Source organism: Malus domestica, chromosome 09, assembly GCF_042453785.1.
Source record: "Malus domestica chromosome 09, GDT2T_hap1".
NCBI classification, from domain to species: domain Eukaryota; kingdom Viridiplantae; phylum Streptophyta; class Magnoliopsida; order Rosales; family Rosaceae; genus Malus; species Malus domestica.
The window spans coordinates 15,571,932-15,593,395 of NC_091669.1; the positions used below are offsets into that span (position 1 = coordinate 15,571,932).

Genomic DNA, 21,464 nt, shown 5'->3' on the forward strand with positions numbered 1-21,464 from the left:
GGATAGGCTTGGGCCTATCCTCAAATTATTTTTTCCTAACAACCTCTACTATCATTAATTAATTTTATAATACCACTATCAACTTGAATTTGTAATTGTAGTGGTTGGTCCAATTAGCTTCAATCCAACAAATAGAAACTATACTAATATTAGTTGATCATATTCTCTATTTCTTGCCTATGTACAATTTTTCCCTTTGCTTGCAGACTATTATTATGGTTAATTTCTCATTTCCCTCTATTAGATTGTCTATGAAATCATATTTTTCCAAATTAGCACAAAAAACCCTTCATATGCTCTCATACCTTCATGTTTTTAGAAAAATGTTCTCTTGGTCACTATAAAAAAATGAATGCATGGTCAGTCACATTTGAATTTGATATCAAGAATGAAGAATAAATGGATGTGCATGTAATAATGTTTTATTTTCAACTTTTGATGTAGTTGACCATTTATAATGAAGAATAAATGCATGGTCACTCACTTTTAAATTTGATACCAAGGTGACCCAAAGAACGAGATAATTTCTGCATATATTATGTCCATTTTAGTTTAAAGTGTGCGCTTCCTAACATGAATTTCTGGCTCTGCCACTGCTCACATTCTTGTCCATACTGTTTCTCTCTCATTTTCATGGAAAATAGAAAACAAAGAGGAGGTTTGAAGATTCTCTTTTTTATTTTTGAACAAATTGAAGATTCTCTTTTTATTTAAATATTTGTTCACCAAAAAGAAGATTTCTTTTTCCTTAAAAAAAAAAAAATTCTTGCCAAGAGTTAACCTACAAAAACAGTAGGTGGAGAAGCATCATAGTAAACCTCAATCTGTCACATTCACATCACCCTTGATGCTAAGCCGGCATAGACAATATATAGACCAATTAAGTTCTTCCTATCACTACTATCTGTCTTTGTTCTTATCGGATCATATTATTTAATAATTCAACATCCTTGAACACTTTTGGATTACTTATTTTCTTTGTGAATCTTTAAAGCAGGGCCTCCTAATTAAGATTCCCAAAGACTTGTAATATTCCCGTATCAACAACAAACTAAACCTAGCCTAAACCTAAACCCATGTTAGTCGTATCAGGCATCGTAGTATTTGGTGTGCTCATCATTTCCGTCGTAATCGGATGGTATGTATATCGTAGGCGAATACCATTGTCTCCTCCGACTAGCAACGAGCGTGTCCAGAAGATCGAACGCACGGTTGATAAGAGGTTGAAGCCGGATTTAATCACATTCAGTTACAAGAAAGAGAGTGATGATGGTGATCCTGATCAAAACGAAGATGATGAAGAAGCTTTATATCGTAAAATTAGTACTACCATCGAATGTGTAGTGTGCTTGAGAGGTTTGGAAGATGAGGAAACTGTGAGGCGGCTACCAAAATGCAAGCACATCTTCCACGCACCTTGTATTGACATGTGGCTTGATTCTCATTCCGGCTGCCCTATCTGCCGTACTCTGATTGACCGACTATGTTCTGGTGATAACCCGCTGGCATTTACACCTCACGAGGATCAAGAGAATTCCATGGAAGTCACACCCACAGAAGTAGATAATATCAGAACCTCAATGTTATCTATCCCAATCGTGTAAGATCATATAATGTCCTCTGTTGTCTTCTTCTTTGGTTAATTTCTCTCTTTTATAAATCTTGTTGGTTGCAAGACAAAAGCTCCTGCGAGAGTTGTTCGGTTGAATGTTTCCTAAGTCCCACTGGAGGCCACAGAGAGGCCAAGGCTCCTCAGATGAGTTGTATGTGTGATAGGCATGCCACTGTTGGCAGTTAGTTATTAGTATTAGAAACTTACACTGCAAGTAAAAGGATTTCTAATCAAGGGATAATATCATGATCAGTGGGGTTCTGGCTCGTTCTTGATCATTTTATGTGCTTGCTTGTTAAGGACTTCCGACATTTTCTTCGTGTATTAGATAACAACCATAAACTGATTAGAACTTATATCTTATTTAGTTTACTGTTCTTGTACAAGCTTTGGTTTTTTGAAATAAACGTTAAACTTGCAAGAGGATAAACAATTGAAAGAGAATAATAGGCATTTTGATAACGCAACTACTCCGACTATGACTTCCAATTTAATTAGCAAGAGGAAATACAGAAGACAAGAACAATTTATCTTACTTGTAGTATGTAGTACAATTTAGGTGTTAAGGGTAGGCTAAGTTTCTGTTTTGTGCAATATTAGACTCAATTTTTCCCTAACATGCTTATTCTAACATAATTTTTTTTTTCATCTTTTAAAACTTAGGGTGTTTTTCTTCTTTTTATCCTTCATGCTGCTGCAAGATGGGGAGAAGGTGAACAATCAGTCGGAGCTCTGATTGCTTACCTTGTCTGTCACCTCTTTCAGCAGACCCCCTAGCTCGGCGACTTGGGAGACTCCTACTACATGGTTTGTATCGCGCTTGACCAAGCCTGAGACTACAAGTAAGCTTCAAGTGAAATTGATACATTACCTTGTGCATCTCCACCAGTTAAAGATACCACCCCTGGATGGAGGAAGAGTACTTCTAGAGAAGATGCCACATCTACCTATGAGACAGATAAGGCAAGTCAAGACGACACCACACTCCGATACTTAGAAGTTTCGTGATTACAAGATCATTCTCCCACAATATTTCCTAATGTCATTTGTACTAAATCATTCACTTGTACTCACTAAAGGAAAGCTTGAACCTATGTACTTGTGTAAACCCTTCACAATTAATGAGAACTCTTCTATTCCGTGGACGTAGCCAATCTGGGTGAACCACGTACATCTTGTGTTTGCTTTCCTATCTCTATCCATTTATATACTTATCCACACTAATGACAGGAGCAATCTAGCGAAGATCACAAAAAGCGACCGTTTTCGCTACCTAGGATCTATCTTGCAAGAGAACGGAGAATTAGATGGAGATCTCAACCATAGAATACGAGCTGGATGGATGAAGTGTAAGAGTGCATCCGGCGTGTTGTGTGACCGTCGTAGGCCACTGAAGCTCAAGGGAAAATTTTATAGGACGGCAATAAGGCCAGCGATGTTGTATGACACAGAATGTTGGGCGGTGAAGCATCAACACGTACACAAAATGGGTGTAGCGGAGATGAGGATGCTTCGTGGGATGTGTGGGCACACGAGAAAGGATAAGATTGGGAATGAGGATATCCGAGGTAAAGTAGGAGTAGCCGAAATTGTAGGAAAGATGAGAGAAAATCGGCTCCGATGATTTGGACATGTGCAAAGAAGGCCGACTGACGCTCCGGTTCGAAGATGTGACTACGGGACAGAGGTTCAGGGCCAAAGGGGTAGAGGAAGACCTAGGAAAACTTTGGAAGAGACTCTAAGAAAAGACTTAGAGTACTTGGATCTAACGGAGGACATGACACAAAACCGAGCGCAATGGCGTTCTAGGATTCATATAGCCGACCCCACTTAGTGGGAAAAGGCTTTGTTGTTGTTGTTGTTGTTGTTGTTAAAACTTAGGGTGTGCTAGAGCCCAGGACAGCCGTTAGCTGGCTCCGCCCTGGATTGATGTAGACAAAGCACAAAAATGCAAAAGTGGGGCATTGCCCTGTACATAGACAATTTCTCTTTAACCTACTATGTTATGGTTCAAACCCTCTTAAATAGTTTAGAATATTAATATTGTTTGTAATAACATATGGTGAAATATCGACCTAAGATATTGTAATTAATTAGTCTTAAACTATAGGGGGCTAATTATGCATGCAAACAAGTGATGAATTGTCATGATAGCAAGAGTCTTCATTTCCAGCTCACTACGTCCAAGTTCAAACTCTCCCATTCTTCCTAATATATAAATTGCAGTTAGTAATATCAACCATATTAAAAATAAAATGAAAATTACTAAATGCACTAGCGTTTCTAACATTCATATATATACTTGCTGCAGTTTGGAGATTCTTTTTCTAAATAAGTTTGGCTGAGAAGCCACAAAATATGAGAATAATGTTGTAAATATTATTTATTATGTGGTTGTTCACTTCTGAATCATTATTTAATATATAGTTAGTGTTGCAGTCATATTTAGAATAGGAATATGATTGTATAAATCTTAGTGTATCTCGGGATATCTTTGAATATTACCTTTAGTAGTTAATATCCTATTAGAGTTGTAATCCTAAAAGGGTAAGGATTTAACCTATCCTACTACTATAAATAAAGGCACAATTGGGTGATACAACACACACCTGACAATTAAATCTTTCTCCCCCACTCTATTCCCTTAGAATATCTTAGTTAAATAGGCCTACAGCCCCAACCCACCTACTAGACCTCTTTGGCTTGGGCTTGGTTCGGATTGGGCCTGCAGCCCCAACCCACCTACCAGAGATTGGGAATGACAAGGCGCGGTGGTGATATGATGGTCTAGCTCGCCAGAGTAATCGAGTGGTGGTGCTGTGTGGTTTCCGGAGAGGGAGAAAGTGTTAGAGCGAAGAAAGATGAGGGAGGAAACAGAGAAGAGAGAGGAAACGAGAGTGTCCTTGAGCATGGTTGTGACAATGGCTGCCTCGCCGAAGTGGCAATGATATGGTGGTGGTGTGGTTGGTTCCTGGTCTTTTGGCCTATGTTCTTTAGAGAAGAAGATGATAATGAGGGGAAGAGAGAGAGGTGAGGGATGAAGGAGAGAAGTGAGGTGGCAACCAATGAGAGGCTGAGAGCATTTGGAAGGGAACACGGGAGTGAGGAAAAATAGTGGGTTGTGGGTCCCACTTTGTTGACACTCCAATCCCATAAAAGACAAAACAAAAAGAAAATCTCCCATAAGCGTGAAATTATCAAATTGCCCTTCACGTTCGTAGTTTCGTAAAATTTTCGTTGTAACTCTGAATTTGATTTCGTTTGTGCCCACGTGTTTGTAGTGACGATCACTACGAGGATACACTAAAAGAATGTTTCAAACATCTCACAATACGCTGGTCAATGAAAGTCAACATTCTCGCCTTTAGGGGCATTTTCATCAATTCACGTATTTAAAATTAATATAATCGTAAAGTTAGGGACGGATTGTTACAGTGATGACTTTTAACACAAGCGATCATTATGATTATCGTAAAGTTTTATCCTCTTAATATTTATTAGCATTTTTGAAAACAGACTGAACTTGGACTTAGTTTCTGTCGGGTTTTTAGCTGTTTCCATGCATTGTTTTTTATGTTTGCTTTGTTAACTGTGGACTTAAGCTGGATTTTACATTTTGTTCCATGGGCAGATATACTTCAAAACGAAAAAGACTATAGGAATTAGTTGAATATCAGAGTGCGGAACAAACAAGATTACAAAATAATAGGAATTTTATTGAACAAATTGAGAATGCCGAGACGGCTACAAAAACCCTAGAGACTACATTGTGAATGAATTTTTTTCTCTAACTAAATTACAAGCTCTATTTATAGAGCAATAAACCAAAGAAACCCTAATGCGTATATGCTAAAAATACCCTACTACAAAATCAAATCAAATCTCTAATTAATTTCCTAAATAAACCTAATAAATTCCAACAGAATTTCTTTCAACAGCACTTGCACTTTAACTCATGTGGATGAGAAGCTTTGTTATCAAATTCTACACGGATACAAAATTCAGAATGCTGAGGTACTTAGGATTAGTCAAGATTGTCCTTCATCAAAGCTAATGGTGATTCTTTTATTGGGCATACACAACTGATGGTACATGATTTTCTTCAAGTCGCTGTACAATCTTTCATTTGGGTGATACTTTCTTTTCTGTGCTCATCCCATGGAAAAGAATACTCATGAATAATAAATTTAATGCAGTTGCAGTTTCGTGAGGATGCGACAGTGGATGATCTTATTGATGTAATTGAGGGAAACCGGAAATACATGAAGTGTGTATATGTGTACAACAAGATAGACGTTATTGGTATTGATGATGTGGACAAATTAGCCCGTCAGCCGAATTCTGTTGTCATTAGTTGCAATCTCAAGGCAAGTTCTACACTTCCTGTTTTTATTCAAATGAGATACGGAGTACATCTGTGTTACCAGTAAGAAACCTTGAGAAATCTCTAAAAGGTCGTACCCAGTGCACAAGGCTCCCGCTTTACGCAGGATCTGGGAGAGGTGAACTGCAGTTGCAAAATTGAAAAGCTTTTGGTCAGAGCACCGAAGACATTGCCTACTGTGGTTCTTTCCATTAGAATTGTGTTTTTGTTGGACCCTAATTTTCAACACATGTAAAAATTACATTACAATTTATTTAGAGGCCGTATGATAATCATTCCGTTTTCAGTTCAGAAAACTGAAATCTTGTTTGGTAAGTTTTCAATTAAAAAAAAAACAAAAAAAGCTGAAAACCAAAAACTAAAAATGAAATGGTTTTCAAACGGCCCTTAATAAATAGCAATGAATAGTATCACGTATGAAACGGTTCAGGAAAATTAACTTTGTGTTTTTATCTTGCTCAAAAGCTGAACTTTGACAGACTACTTGCAAAAATGTGGGAAGAGATGGGACTCGTTACAGTTTATGCAAAGCCGCAGGGCCAGCAACCTGATTTCGGTGATCCAGTAGTTCTTTCTGCTGTAAGTTGCAAATATTTTTGTTGTGTGTGTCTTTATAGGATCAATTAGCTCTCCATCATATGAGCTTTCTGGCTTGCTTTGTTTTCTCTTATTCCTCTTTGCATGTGTGTGTAGGATAGAGGGGGCTGCACTGTTGGAGACTTCTGTAATCATATACACAGGAGTTTGGTGAAGGAAGTCAAATACGTGTTAGTGTGGGGTACAAGTGCAAGGCACTACCCACAGCATTGTGGCCTCGGTCATGTTTTGAATGTTGAAGATGTGGTCCAAATTGTGAAGAAAAAGGTAAACCGGTCTGTCTGTTGTTCATTGCAAGTGAAATTTTCTCTGCGTAATTTTTGGGTCCCATGATTATTCTGATTCCAGATGCTTGTTGGGTCTTACTACACCATGATCTCTGTTTCTGGAGATGGTGCTTAATACACTTCGAAAACGCTCTTCGGCTTTATCTTGCTCGCGTGCCGAGCATAGATTCCGAGCCTATCTACCTAAATCGGATGAACACATTTGTAGAAAGAGAAGAGTATTTTTTCGATGAGAAAGTTTATAGTCTATTATTCACGTAATGAGAGCGATAGGGTATAACCCAGTTAGATAGTAGAACCTCTCCAGCTACATCCAGGAGATTTTACCATTCCTCCTTGATTCATCATCGTTCTCACTCTCTCAGCATCATCCCATTTATTTGTTTCTGCGTAAGTACTTGCCAAAAGCACGTAATTTCCTTCATCGTGCGGTTCTATTTCGAAGAGCTGCCTGGCTGCAATCTCGCTCAACTCAGCATTGCCATGAACCTTGCAAGCTCCTAACAAGGACCCCCAAATCTTTGCATTGGCGACACCAACATTGTCTATTATAAGATTGTATGCCTTTTCAAGCATTTAGCCCTTCCAAGAAGATCAACCATGCAAGCATAGTGCTCCTTTAGTGGCTCAGTGCCGAAAACCTGAGCCATGAGCTCAAAGTACTGGCACCCTCTCTCAATCAGTCCGGCATGGCTACATGCATTGAGGAGACCGACGAATGTTACCTGGTTCGGTCTAACTCCTTCCTTTTGCATCTTCGAGAAAAGATCCAACGCATCCTTGGCCTTTCCATGGTCAGCGAGGGCAGTGATTAACGCGCTATAGGATATGACATCCCTCATGCTCATTCTGTTGAACTCTCTCCATGCCTGGTCTATGTTTCCACATTTGGAATGTATATGGATCAATGCATTGGATACAAAGATTGTCCTCTCTGAAAGTGTTTGGTAAATGAGGACGCATCAGCACTACAGAATGTAAGCAATGCAAAAGATAGCAAGTCGTAGGCCACGTTCGGTGTTTAGATTGAATTGGATAACTCACTCGATTCAATGAATGTTGAGTGAAGACTTCCGAATTTCGTCTAAATTGAAGGTTGAACATGTCTTAGCAACGAAGGAAACTTATTGCTTCCCCATCCTATCATTTTTTTTGGAGATTAAAATGAATACATTGACACCCATTTCTTCATTCAACATACATTGAATCTTGGAAATTGACACTTCTTCATTCAACATACATTAAATCTAATGAGTTAGCCAATCCAATTGAATCCTTGACACCAAACGATTGAAAGAATTGATTAAATTAGAACTTACCACAAAACCCTTCCTCCACATGCCTTGCCAATGTGGCTGCGATTTCAACTTCCCCAAGTTGTGTACAAGCTGAAATAGCTCGCACCATTGCCACCTCACTGACTCTCACTTTTGCTTTCCTCATTTTCTTATACATCCCAATGGCTTCTGCTGCATAACCATTCTGAGCATAACAAGCCACCATTGCTGCCCAACATGACGCATCTGGCATCTGTATCTCGTCAAACCATCTCGGCCTCCACTACATTACCACGTTTCCCATATCCCGCTATCATAGCCACCCACGCCACTGAATTTTTATCCACCATTCGTTCGTACAATTCCTTTGCCCTTTCCATATCACCATTGTTCGCGTACCCAGCAACCATGGTAGCCCAAGAAACCGCTTTGCGCTGCCCCATGTTATCAAACAACCACCGCGCTTCGCCCATCAGTCCCATCTTCGAAAACCCAAAAATCATGGCCGTCCAAGCAACCAAATCCTTATCTTCCATCGAATCAAAAACATCCCTCGCGTCCCTTACAAGCCCACATTTTGCATACATATGAAGAAGCGCAGTTTCCACTATCCCGTTTCCAAGAAACCATACTGCAGAAGCCTCGCGTGGACTTGTTTCCCTTCGAAAACCGCCTGGACACGACCACAGGCATTGAGAATGGAAGAGAAGGTGAACCCAGATGGCGATACGCCAACCCGGTGCATTTGAGCATATAGAGCGATGGATTGACGAAAGCGATCGTGAAGCACATTGGAGTGGATGAGGGAGGTCCAGAGGAACTGAATTCTGCAGTTGGGTATTTCGTCGAACAGGTTGTGGGCATACCGGAGGTTGTCACCAGGGAGTTGCAGGAGCCGCTGGAGCAACTGAGCCAAGAGATGGTAACGGCGGTTGGGTTCAGTTGGGGCTTTGAGTAAGAGAATGTGGCTTTATTTTAGCTGCTTTACGGTATTGCTTACATAAAGGAATGAATTTCGAGGGGGAATGAATTTCGAAGTCATGCTGCTGATTTGAACATTGTTGGTGGCATTCGATTGTCATCTGCCAAACCCCTTTGTTTATGTATTTAATCCAACGCAATCCATTTGTCATCAGTTGACATGAAAACGGTGGTAAACAAATTGGTGCCTCTGTCATTATCCTACCTGTTCGGTTCTCTTTCTCTTTTTATAATCTCTCCGTTATAATTTGCACCATCTGTTTTTAGAACATTAAAAAATAATCAATTCTTGTTGACAGTAGTAACAGTAGTAACAGCTGGCAATGCCACATCAGCTTAACTAATAGACTATTGGTTGTTATGTTGGTTAGAGGAGTTATAACTAACTGATATAGTTACTGAAGTTACTGATGTAAATCGTGCAACCTATATAAGAGGATATGGCACTACTGTAATACACAATTCAAATCAATACAAAAGTTTCTTTCTCTAATACATTCATTCTTGCTCTAGAACTCTTCTTTCTTTTTCTTTTCTTGTTTGAGTATTCATTGCAGATCAGGATTTCTGTATACGTTAACATGGTATCATCGCCGTGTACGTTCTTCGTGGCTATCGTCTTCCGCTCATGGTAGTAGTTGCCGGAGATTATTCTTGGTAACTTCGTGTAGTTTCGTCAGTGTTGTGCGTTCTGTTGGAGGCTTGGATTTTCTTGCGAAGTACAGTATGTTTTCTGCACTCTATCTGTTTGTGAAAATGTCTCAAGGTCTTTTCTTATGGGTTTGTTGATTTTTTTTTGTGTGAAAGAAACAAAGGCCGATGCCGTCTTTCTGCAAATTTGATTTGAGATATAAGGTCGAAGCCATTATCTCGGTGTAAACTCCATAAGGCCGATTGCCGGAGTGTAGTTCTTGTGCAATTCTGTTCTCTTTCTTCATTCAAGGCCGATTGCCGAAGAAAGGTGTATTTTTTTTTATCTCTGTGGTTCTATATCTTCTTGTTTGAAATCTTGGGTTGTATTTGCGATAATCTTTCGTGTGTAAAGATGGCTGAATCTAATGTTAGAATTGAGAATCTGTTAGGGATGTTGACAGTAAAGTTGCAAGATGATAATTTTGTGAAATGGAGTTATCAATTTTCATCTGTGTTGAGGGGGTATGATTTGTTTGACTTCTTTACTGGAGAAGCACCATGTCCGCCTAAGTATGTGATTGATACAGCGTCTGGGGTCACTAATGAAATTAATGCTGCTTATAAAGATTGGGTGAAAAAGGATCTAGCTTTGTTAAGTTTGCTAATTGCAACTCTTTCGGATGATGCTATGGAACATGTAATTGGGTGTAAACATCTTATGAAGCTTGGAAATGTTTGCAAGAAAGATTTGCCTCTGTCTCAATGGTTCGTGTGAATCAGCTTAAAACTGAATTGCATACTGCTCAGAAAGGTGGTGATTCGGTTGATAAATTCTTAATGAGACTAAAAGGGATAAGGGATCAATTAGTATCTGCAGGAGAAAAGGTTACTGATAATGATTTCATTATTGCTGTTCTTTCTGGTTTGCCTGCTGACTTTGAGATGATTAAGACAGTCATATTGGCAAGGGATTCTCCTATGTCTATCAAAGATTTTCGAGCACAATTGCTTGTAGCTGAAGGCAGTATTGAATCTAGAATGCATACTTTATCTAGTTCTATGTCTGCTATGGTTGTTAAAGGTGCAGGATTACAAGGCTTTCAAGGGTATGAACATGGTGAGAGCTCTAATTCTCAGAGGTCTCAAGGTAGTCTCAGCAATGCTACATTCGGTAACAACTTTCAGAGAGGAAATGGTTTTAATGATCAGTTTGGTAGTAATTTTCAGGGAGGAAATGGCTTTTCAGGAATTGGAAATGGTAATGGTAGTAGAGGTTTTCAGTCTTCACAGAGAGGAAATTTTAATAATAGAAAGTTTGGAGGTGGGAATAACAATTCCAGGTTTGCATCAGGGTTTCAGAACAGAAATGGGAATAATGGTTACTCTGGGAATAATGGCTACTCTGGAAATGGTAAGAGTGTTGCAGGATATGAATCTGCAAGTAATGGGTTCATCTCAACTAATTCATCTGCTGGCCATGGCAATTCTAAGTCCAATTGGAGTGGGGATACCAATTCTAAGTACTCGGTATCACCTGAATGTCAGATATGTTCGAGAAGGGGACACACTGCACCAAACTGCTACTATAGAGCTGAGAGTGGAGGTTCACAGTCTTCTGGTTCTGTAATCTGTCAGATATGTGGAAAGCGGGGGCACATAGCTCTTGAATGCTTTCACAGGAACAACTTTGCATATCAGGGAAATCCTCCACCACCACCATCGATTGCAGCTATGACAGCTCAAGCAAATGTCACTCAAACTGAAGGATCTGGTGTTGGTTTTACTGCTGAAGAAAACTGGATATTGGATTCAGGTGCCACTCATCACATGACTGCAAATTTACATCATCTTAATCATGTTATTCCTTATACTGGTGATGGAACTATTACAATTGGGAATGGTACAGGATTGAAAGTAACACATATTGGTTCCACAAACATTCCTCTGTCTAATCAATCTTTGATGTTAAGAAATGTGCTCTGTGTACCTAAAATCACTGTGAATGTACTTTCTGTTAAGAAGTTATGCAGAGATAATGGATGTTGGTTTATATGTGATGATGTTGTCTTCTTTATACAGGACAAGACAACAAGGAAGATACTGTACACAGGGACAAGTGATGATGGGGAGCTGTTTTCAATTCCAGTCAATGTCTTTGCGAAGTCTTTTGCTGCAAAGTTGGAGCACTGTGCTGGTTTTGTTGGAAAGAAGATTCAAGTATCAAGGTGGCATAAGCAGTTAGGACATCCGTCAGAGGAGGTGCTTGCTGTAATGCTGAAGAAGTTTAATAATAGTGTCAAAGTAGATAGTTGTGAGTCTATATGTTCTTCTTGTATGAGTGGTAAAATGAGAAGACAGTCATTTCTAGTAAGACACAATACTGCTACATATTTGTTTGAGAAAGTTCACACTGATGTATGGGGGCCATCTCCAAAGGTGTCTGTACAGGGTTATAGATATTATGTGAGCTTTGTAGATGAATATTCACGATTTTTGTGGATTTTTCCGATGAATAACAAGTCTAAAGTGTTTTCTGTATTTGTTAAGTTCTGTGCCTTTATACAAACTCAATTCAGTGCTTCACTTAAGTGTTTACAATCTGATGGAGGAGGAGAGTATACAAGTAGAATGTTTGTTGATTTTTTGGATAAAAAGGGTATAAAACACATGATTTCGTGTCCTTATACCCCTCAGCAAAATGGACTTGCTGAGAGGAAACACAGACATGTGGTTGAGACTGCAGTGACACTCATGACAGAAGCAAAGGTACCAGCTCAATTTTGGTTTCATGCCTGTTCACATGCTGCATTTCTAATAAACAGAATGCCATGTAGAATATTGCATATGAAATCACCATATCAGGTGTTAATTGGACAAGAACCTGATGTTCAAACTCTGAAGATTTTTGGGTCTGCAGTGTATCCATTCATGAGGCCTTATAATGCAAATAAACTTGAACCACGAACAACTCAATGTGTATTTCTGGGATATATGATGGGATATAAGGGAGTAGTATGTTATAACATTGGTTCAGGGAAATTAATTCTTTCTAGACATGTTGTACATGATGAAGAGATATTTCCTTATCAGAATATACAAGTGTCAAAGATATCACAGTCTAGTTCTTCTTCTTTCCAGAATTCAAGGCCTATTGCGATTCAATTACCAAGGGATACAGTTACTTCATTTTCAGTGCATCAAGATAGAGGATCTGCACAAGCTATAGAAGTCATTTCACATTTTCAAGACTCAGATCCGGTAGCTTCAGGAAACTCTGATATGGTAGTGTCTCCATCTTCAGAGTCTGCAATTAGTCCACCTTCTGATAATCAGGTTACATCTTCTCAACATCATGTCTCAAGTCCAACAGATTCAAGGTTACCAATTTCTCAAGCAATTGTCTCACATGATATTCAAGCACAGAATGGTAATGAACATTCAATGGTGACAAGGTTGAAGTCTGGTGCTATCCTAAGAAAAAATTATGCAGCCTTAACTGCAACATTTCCAGAGTTAAACACTTTGCAGATAACAAATGATGATCCTTTTGTGGGAGGTTTCTCCTTTACTTCAGAGATTGCAGATTCATTAGAACCTACATGCTTTCGACAAGCAGCATCTCTTTCCCATTGGCAACATGCAATGCAAGAGGAGTATGATTCACTTCGAATTCAAGGTACTTGGAATTTAGTACCTGCACCAAATCACAGATCAATAATAGGAAGCAAATGGGTGTATAAGGTGAAAAGAAATCCTGATGGTACTATATCAAGGTATAAAGCAAGACTAGTTGCTCAAGGGTTTTTTCAAGAGCATGGTGTAGATTATTCAGATACTTTTAGTCCAGTTGTACGACATACAACAGTAAGACTCATTCTTGCTTTGGCCGCTATGAATAAATGGGAATTGAAACAACTTGATGTCAAGAATGCATTTCTGCATGGTGAGTTACAAGAAGAAGTTTATATGAAACAGCCACAAGGGTTTGTTGATTCAAGTCATCCCGATTATGTATGCAAACTCCTCAAGTCACTATATGGACTCAAACAAGCCCCAAGGGCTTGGAATTCAAAATTTACAAGCTACTTGGTGACAATGGGGTTTACTGCATCAGTATCTGATACCAGTTTGTTCATTAAAACTGATAACAAGGATATCATCATATTATTGCTCTATGTTGATGATATAATATTGACTGGATCATGTGTGACTAAAGTACAACTCGTAGTTCAAGAACTCTCCTCTGTGTTTGACTTAAAGGATTTGGGGAAGCTGACATATTTCCTTGGTTTACAGATTCTATATAAACCAAATGGAGATATTTTTGTAAATCAGTCGAAATACATAAAGGATTTACTTCATAAGGCAGGTATGGATTCTTGCAAGCCTGCTAATACACCATGTAAACCCCATAATCAAATGATGATGACAGAAGGAGAGTTCCTTTCAGATCCTAGTTCATACAGAAGCATTGTTGGTTCCTTGCAGTATCTTACGTTTACTAGACCGGATATTGCGTTTGCTGTGAATACAGTTTGTCAACACATGCATTCACCAACTGAAGTTCATTTTGGTGCTGTAAAACGGATTCTTCGATACCTTCATGGTACAATGCAACATGGCATGGTCTATTCTTCACAGTCACAAATGCATCTCACGGCTTTCTCTGATTCTGATTGGGCTGCGGATCTTAATACCAGAAGATCAGTAACTGGATATGTTGTTTTTCTTGGAGATAACCCTATTTCGTGGCAATCAAAGAAACAAACTTCAGTTTCCAGAAGCTCTACAGAAGCTGAATACAAAGCCCTTGCTCATACAGCTGCTGATCTAGCTTGGGTTCGACACATTTTGAGGGATTTGAAGTGTGTTTTACTTCAACCACCTGTTATTAATTGTGATAACATGTCAGCTATTGCATTAAGTTCGAATCCAGTGTTCCACTCAAGAATCAAACATTTGGATACCGATTATCATTTTGTAAGAGAGAGGGTACAAAAAGGCGATCTTGCCGTGGCATATGTTCCTACTGATGAGCAAACTGCCGATGTTCTAACAAAGGGTCTTCACAGTCCTGCATTTATCCGACATTGCTACAATCTGAAGCTTGGCACCCCAAGCTTAGATTGAGGGGGGATGTTGACAGTAGTAACAGTAGTAATAGCTGGCAATGCCACATCAGCTTAACTAATAGACTATTGGTTGTTATGTTGGTTAGAGGAGTTATAACTAACTGATATAGTTACTGAAGTTACTGATGTAAATCGTGCAACCTATATAAGAGGATATGGCACTACTGTAATCCACAATTCAGATCAATACAAAAGTTTCTTTCTCTAATACATTCATTCTTGCTCTAGAACTCTTCTTTCTTTTTCTTTTCTTGTTTGAGTATTCATTGCAGATCAGGATTTCTGTATACGTTAACAATTCTGACATCGTTTTATTTATTTAAGGGATATCCAATAAATATACGAACCATATTATTTATTAAATGCTGAAATTTTACAACGTTAATCGAACGGCTAAACGATTTCTAATTTAGTTGATTATTGCATAGTTGATATTTAAATGGTGAACTAGATAGTATACAGTTTCAATCATCATGTAACATTGCTGGATGAGAAAGAGAACTAAGAAAGTAGAACGAGAAGGTCCAACTGAAAATGTGTAACAAATTGGTGGTCGTGTAATATCTTCCAATGATTTACTACACAAAACATAACCACATGTTACCAAGTGTTTATATCCTTCAAGGCTTCAAGGACTTAGTTCATGCACATCGATCAACTTGTAGATGTCTTCCCGCTTTTGTTCATCAAGTTGGAGGCTCTTTCTGCATTATTTACACACAACGTCAACATATCTATCAGAAAAAGATGAACATAACATACCGCAGATTTAACTGCAAAAACTCTACCTACCTTTGGAGCTGAATTTTAGAGTAATCGATCTTGGCGATTACAGTAGTTTCCTCATGCCCTGCGGTTGTAATTATCTTGCCCGACTGCCAATTACAGCACAAAACACACAAATGATGAAAACAATCGTTTGTGTTTTTGTTCATTCATGCTCATCAATCGTTTGTGTTATACACTATATAGTGCCGGTTCAACTAGCGTGGAGTGTCCCCATATTGTGTAAGAACCAGTGGAGTCTCAAAAAGGTGAACAAGTAGCTACGAATAACTAACACCGTGATTCCGAAGCCAAAGAGGGCAGGGGGAGGGGAAAGGTCATGTTAGAATTGTTTTTAGGCTGTAGAACAGTAGAAAAATGTACAGATACAAATTCGAAAGCAACAGGACAAGTCAATCTTTATACGTACCCGGTTATCAACTGCCCTGAAAAGAGGGAAGTGTCTGTTAGTACATAGGAAGTTTAGGAGGAAAATTGTGAGCAAGTAGAAAATAAGGTATATACTCTTACCTTGCTCTCTGTACGAGCTCCCACAACAATTCACCTGTGCTCATGTTGAATGCCCCGGGATTGCATATGATATGAACGCCTTGCGTTTATAAAGTAACGATCAATATTGTTATTCTTAATCTACAGATGAGATATTAAAAACTAAGGCAGCATTTTCAAAATCCTGTACCTTTTTTTTTTTGTACAATGCAGCAAGTTCAGGAAACCGTAAATCATGACAGATTCCCACTCCGATACGACCAACTTCTGCAAATGTTCTACAATTGCTCAACAACGGCTTTAACTCATAGACAATCCGGATAAAATCTTGAAATAAAAAATTTGACATCACACATTTCCTTGAGGAAAGTTTAGGACAATTTCGGATGCATACCTGTGTCCACTATGGTAGTTTGATCTCCTGTCGAAAAGAAGTCAGATTCCTTAAATGATATCTCTCCTGGAACGTCAATGTCGAATAAATGTATCTGCAAATGAAGCAACACCAACACCTTCTTTTCAAGAGTTCTATCCAATTTTACGCTCCTAATTTCGTGTCTAATGTTATTCGATTAGAGTTTGTTCAGATCCTGTAAGGCCTCTTGCTCAGTGAAGAGCTAGCTATCGAGAGTCGTACTGCTCATCTCTAAGAACCCTATTTTCAAGCTTTTCACACCTCTCCACCTTCCAAGCCTTTCAATAATAACTCTCAATCCCGTTTTTCCCACTCCAGGCCCAACAAAAACTCCACCTTTAACCAAAATCACTTCCATCGTGCCAACTTTTTCAACAATTCCCGCAACTTCTTCCGTCATAACACCACTAACACCAGACCCTTCTGTACATTCTGCAATACCCATGGCCATTCTACTGCTAGATGTCGTAACTGTCTGAACCAGGGTTTCCAAGATTTCCCTCCACCATCAAAACTTACTACACCTTCCCCAAACAACTATCAGCCTCAATTGTCTTCTCCGTATGCATCATACTCACACATCACAACTTTGTTTTTCATCAATGGGTTCGTTTCAACGAAATGAAGCTCACATATAAGTTTGTAGTAGTGGGGAAATGAATGTAATGGTGCTTTGGTGCTCAACTTGCCAAAGTTTGAGAGGTAGTTGTGTTGTGTTTTCACGGGAGAAAGAGAGAAAGAGAAACAGGAAAAGAGATGAGTGAGGGAGAGAAAGAACCAGAAGAAGATGTGAACATACACATGAAAGACTGGCCATGGCCTGGGCGAGTACGAACACCAGTGCATCAACGATGAGCAGATAACGTAAATAGAATCATACAATAGTAAATCAATAATTCACGTCATTGTAATACTATTCATGGCTATAAGTATAATTAAGGCATCAATAATAATATGCATACCTATGCATCCCCTAGGACATAGCATAATTCATAATTTTTATTAATGCACTAAATCTTATAAACGTCACGCTAATCTAGGCGTATTGTAGAAAACTCTTTATGAAATGTATAAATGGAAACTAACAATTATATGTATACTATATAAAAGAAAAGACCCACTCACAGATCATATCGTCAGGTCGAACCCGCCTCACGGGTTTCGAAGATCCTTGCAATGCGTTTCGCCTTAGAAACAAAACCGTTAACGTAAATATATAATGTACTAACATAGAAACGTCTTTTTCATACAAAGTACGTCTAATAAATGAACTATTTTAAAACGGTCGAATTTTGGAAAATGGACGGCAGATTCGGATTCGGCACGTCGAGAAACCTAACGAGGGACCTTAGGTTCCTCCATGCACCGCCACAATGTGGCTGCACCGATAGCCATGTGCAACACACGCTGACCACCTTAACGTGTCCACACGCGCCCACGCGCTTGCGAGTACGACTGTACCCGCATTCCTCGCAAGTTCTTGCAGGTTTGCAGGTTTTTGGTCCAACTTCCAAAGCTCTTAACAAGCACAAATCTTAGTCATTTTCAGTGATTCAAAAACCAGAGTAAAGCTAGAAATGTGAGGAATCAGTTCATACCTGTTAGGGGTCGAGTCAACTTCAGCGTTAGCTAAAAAATGGGCCTAAAAGAGGCCAGATGGCCACGAATCTTGAGTTTCCCAGAATTCTGGGGAAGTCCTCCATTCGTCCCAACAGCTTCTGAACCCTATTAAAATGCGTCCAAACCTTGAGATTGTTCACTGACAATGAAAAAGGTAAGGAAGAGAGAGGTCCTAACACTTACCTTGGTCGGGATTGACGAGAACACGTCAGAGAAGATGATGAACAGTGGCAATGACCATTGTGCAATGCAGTTGCATGTTTGGGTTTGATGTTCATGGTTTGAACTTAATAGAGATAAGGAATGACAAGGCGCGATGGTGTTCTGATGGTCTAGCTCGCAGGAGTAATCGGGTGGTGGTGTTATGCGGTTTTCAGAGAGGGAGAGAGTGTTAGAGAGAGAAAGATAAGGGAGAAAATAAAGAAGAGAGAGGAAATTAGAGTGTCCTCGAGTATGGCTGTGACAGTGGCCGCCTCGCCGGAGTGGCAACGATATGGTGGTGGTGTGGTTGGTTCCTGACCTTTTGGCCTCTATTCTTTAAAGAAGAAGATGATAATGAGGGGAAGAAAGAATGGTGAGGGATGAGGGAGAGAAGTGAGGTGGCAACCAATGAGAGGCCAAGAGCATTTAGAAAGGAACACGGGAGTGAGGAAAAATAATGGGTTGTAGGTCCCACTCTGTTGACACTCCAATCCTATAAAAGACAAAATAGAATGAAAATCTCCCATAAGTGTGAAATTATCAAATCGCCCTTCACATTCGTAGTTTCGTAAAATTTTCGTCGTAACTCCGAATTCGATTTCGTTTAACGAGTTCGTAGTGACAAGTATTACGAGGATATGCTAAAAGAATGTTTCATACATCTCACAATATGCTGGTTAAAGAAAGTCAACATCCTCGCCTCTAGGGGCATTTTCATCAATTCACTCATTTAAAATTAATAAAATCGTAAAGTTAAGGATGAGTTGTTACAGTGATGACTTTTAATACAAGAGATCATTATGTAGTTCTTTTAACTCTCATTGTATAACAAGAAATGGATCTCAACCTATTAATTCTTAATTCCCATCAATAAAGATATTCAAGTGAGAGTTTATAGTTCATTGCATCTATAACTAAATGAGTATATGCATATGTCGATTTTAGTAGACTCAAACAATCTTGAGAATTTTTCTCGACACGAATGAGAAAATTATTTTGTTCATTTTTATATGAATGAAATTTTACATCGGAGATGATAAATTATTTGATTGAGTTGAAATCTAGAGTCCGTTGATTCTAAATAATTGAGGGCATGAAGTTACTAAGTTTAATTGCATAACCAACTGAAATGAAATTTTTTTGTGGTAGTATATAATATAGCAATTATGTAAAGATTCTAAGTTTGAACCTCCATTTGTCAAGAAAGTAATTGGCCCACGTCATCATTAATGACTATAAAGAATATGTTAGCCCAATTAATAGGGCAGAGGCCTAAGATAACAGGCCCATCACAAATTATGTGTAAGGAGAACTAACTAATAGCCCATTGTTATTTGAGCAATGATATATGCACACTCATTGTTTTCCTTGTGCACATTTTTATCAATTTTTTTCACTTAAGAATATTGATTCAATTCATAGGCTAAAAGTAAACAAGACGTGCAAGGATAGATGTGGCAAATCAACCCATTGAGTTGTTAATGGGTACTCACTAATACTCGTTTAATTTGATACCATCATAATATGGAGGTGAGATTGGTAGTAATGATGGTGTAAGGCAGTGGCGAAGCTAGTAATCGGCCCCGGGAAGGGCCTTATCGCAACATAATTAGTTGGAGAAAAACTAAAGCTTTTTATTTTTTTTTTGCCATGGAACCTTTTAATCAAACAAATGTGATGGAGCTTAAATTTGTATGAAAAATTTGGTATTTAGTAGATTATATCATAAGAACATAACTTCTTTACGAGTTTTGGTTAAGAAGGACTAAGGCTCAAACAAAAATTTAAGGTCAAGAATCAAAGCTATTTCTATGAGATTTCCTTTCAATATGATTTGATCTTCTTCTAAATTGTATAGACCTCGTTTTATATGAACTAACCAGAAGAGTGGATTGAATTTTATATGGTTAAACAAAAGCCTGGTTATAAGGTTAGGTTTATAAATAAAAAAATTTAAAAAAAAATTGTGGTAAGGTTGGGTCTTTGAAAGCCTAGTTATAAGGTTAGGTTTTATAAAAATAAACGGGAGGTTGGATTATAAAAAACGCGAAGATGTTGTTGGCTACTGCAAGTTTCGAACCCATCACCCCTCTGATGTTGTCAAACTTAACAACCAATAGGCCGCACAATCATTATGGTAGGAAAAGCTCACAATATACATATATAGAGCAATTCCAGGATGGGCCTAGCCCTACCCTAGTCTCTATGTGGCTCCGCCGCTGGTGTAAGATGAAATAAAATTAAGTGAATCTTAATGGGTACCCATTAACAATCCAATTAATAAATTTACCACCTCTATGCAAGGAGAACCGCTCCCTTTTTTATTAAATCGGGATTGTACGTCACATAATACTGTGGCCGCAGCATAATGCATGCATGGAAGAAACAATAGACAATAAGCATTTGGAAAGTGAGGGTGGTCAGGTCAAGACTTTGAATGAGTAATAATTCCCACTTCATTTTCATTCTGATTTCTGTCTGACTAACTACAGTAAATTTGGTATGGCAATCTGGATAGTTATAGTCCGGTAGTAACAAAGACAGATGCCTAAATCCCACACATGCATGTAACAGGGACTTGATTTTGAGACCACTACGTACTGTTCGTCGTCTACTACTACTACTACTGTTAATTAGTGTAATTTCGGGGCGGGTAAATTCCATCAGTAGGCACACAAACATAACTACATTTATATGTTCAGCTAGACATCGTTCTAGTTTCAATCAAAATCAATGACTTCTTTGTTGATATTTGAACACATCAATTGCTTTCATTTTGCAAAATGATCAGCCGTCACTTCAATATTTGGTGCAGTCAACACCAGAAGCAAGAAAAGCCTTTTCTATGTTATTAATTAGTAAAGCGCTAACACGCAACGGCTTTATCTGTAGGTTTATACTATTTGAATGACTTTGCAGAACACTATGTGTGATTTTTTTTGTTAAACGATAAATTTTGTTAAATTAGATGTTAGATTAGCTACCGAAGGAATTCAAACCCACACCGTCATGCAAGACTCAACACTTTTCCACCATTGTGATAAAAGGCC

The 21,464-nt window shown here is 38.6% G+C and overlaps 3 protein-coding genes, 2 long non-coding RNA genes and 1 pseudogene across 7 annotated transcripts; 3 read left to right on the forward strand and 3 right to left on the reverse strand.

The window, feature by feature from the left end:
* Positions 1–1,076: 1,076 nt before the first annotated feature.
* LOC108175075 (RING-H2 finger protein ATL2-like) lies at positions 1,077–1,604 on the forward strand. Its single transcript, XM_017336882.1, has one exon. It carries the CDS (start codon positions 1,077–1,079, stop codon positions 1,602–1,604), a length of 528 nt encoding a protein of 175 aa, XP_017192371.1.
* Positions 1,605–5,559: 3,955 nt separating this feature from the next.
* On the forward strand, positions 5,560–9,260 carry LOC103453694 (developmentally-regulated G-protein 2-like). 2 transcript variants are annotated; one of them, XM_070805534.1, is made up of 4 exons: positions 5,560–5,700; positions 5,809–5,979; positions 6,462–6,575; positions 6,690–9,260. In XM_070805534.1, exons 1-4 carry the CDS (start codon positions 5,698–5,700, stop codon positions 6,924–6,926), a joined length of 525 nt encoding a protein of 174 aa, XP_070661635.1. In that variant the 5' UTR covers positions 5,560–5,697; the 3' UTR covers positions 6,927–9,260. The 2 variants fall into 2 exon arrangements, with proteins under 2 accessions (XP_070661635.1, XP_017192217.3); XM_017336728.3 differs by having other exon boundaries at positions 5,566–5,724.
* On the reverse strand, positions 6,878–10,004 carry LOC103453695 (putative pentatricopeptide repeat-containing protein At5g37570; annotated as a pseudogene).
* On the forward strand, positions 9,625–12,488 carry LOC139188267 (uncharacterized). The gene is made up of 2 exons (XM_070805533.1): positions 9,625–11,584; positions 11,851–12,488. The coding sequence occupies exons 1-2, from the start codon at positions 10,534–10,536 to the stop codon at positions 11,889–11,891; spliced, it is 1,092 nt and encodes a 363-aa protein (XP_070661634.1). The 5' UTR covers positions 9,625–10,533; the 3' UTR covers positions 11,892–12,488.
* Positions 12,489–15,360: 2,872 nt separating this feature from the next.
* On the reverse strand, positions 15,361–17,711 carry LOC139188269 (uncharacterized). Of its 2 annotated transcripts, XR_011571611.1 has the most exons (5): positions 16,573–17,711; positions 16,200–16,445; positions 16,099–16,114; positions 15,696–15,778; positions 15,361–15,607 (listed from the first exon to the last, which is right to left on the reverse strand). It is a non-coding gene; the product is annotated as an uncharacterized lncRNA (long non-coding RNA). The 2 variants fall into 2 exon arrangements; XR_011571612.1 differs by lacking the exons at positions 15,361–15,607; positions 15,696–15,778 and adding an exon at positions 15,800–15,959.
* Positions 17,712–17,788: 77 nt separating this feature from the next.
* LOC108175087 (uncharacterized) lies at positions 17,789–18,823 on the reverse strand. Its single transcript, XR_001791903.3, has 3 exons — positions 18,397–18,823; positions 18,192–18,318; positions 17,789–18,111 (listed from the first exon to the last, which is right to left on the reverse strand). It is a non-coding gene; the product is annotated as an uncharacterized lncRNA (long non-coding RNA).
* Between the last annotated feature and the right edge of the window lie 2,641 nt (positions 18,824–21,464).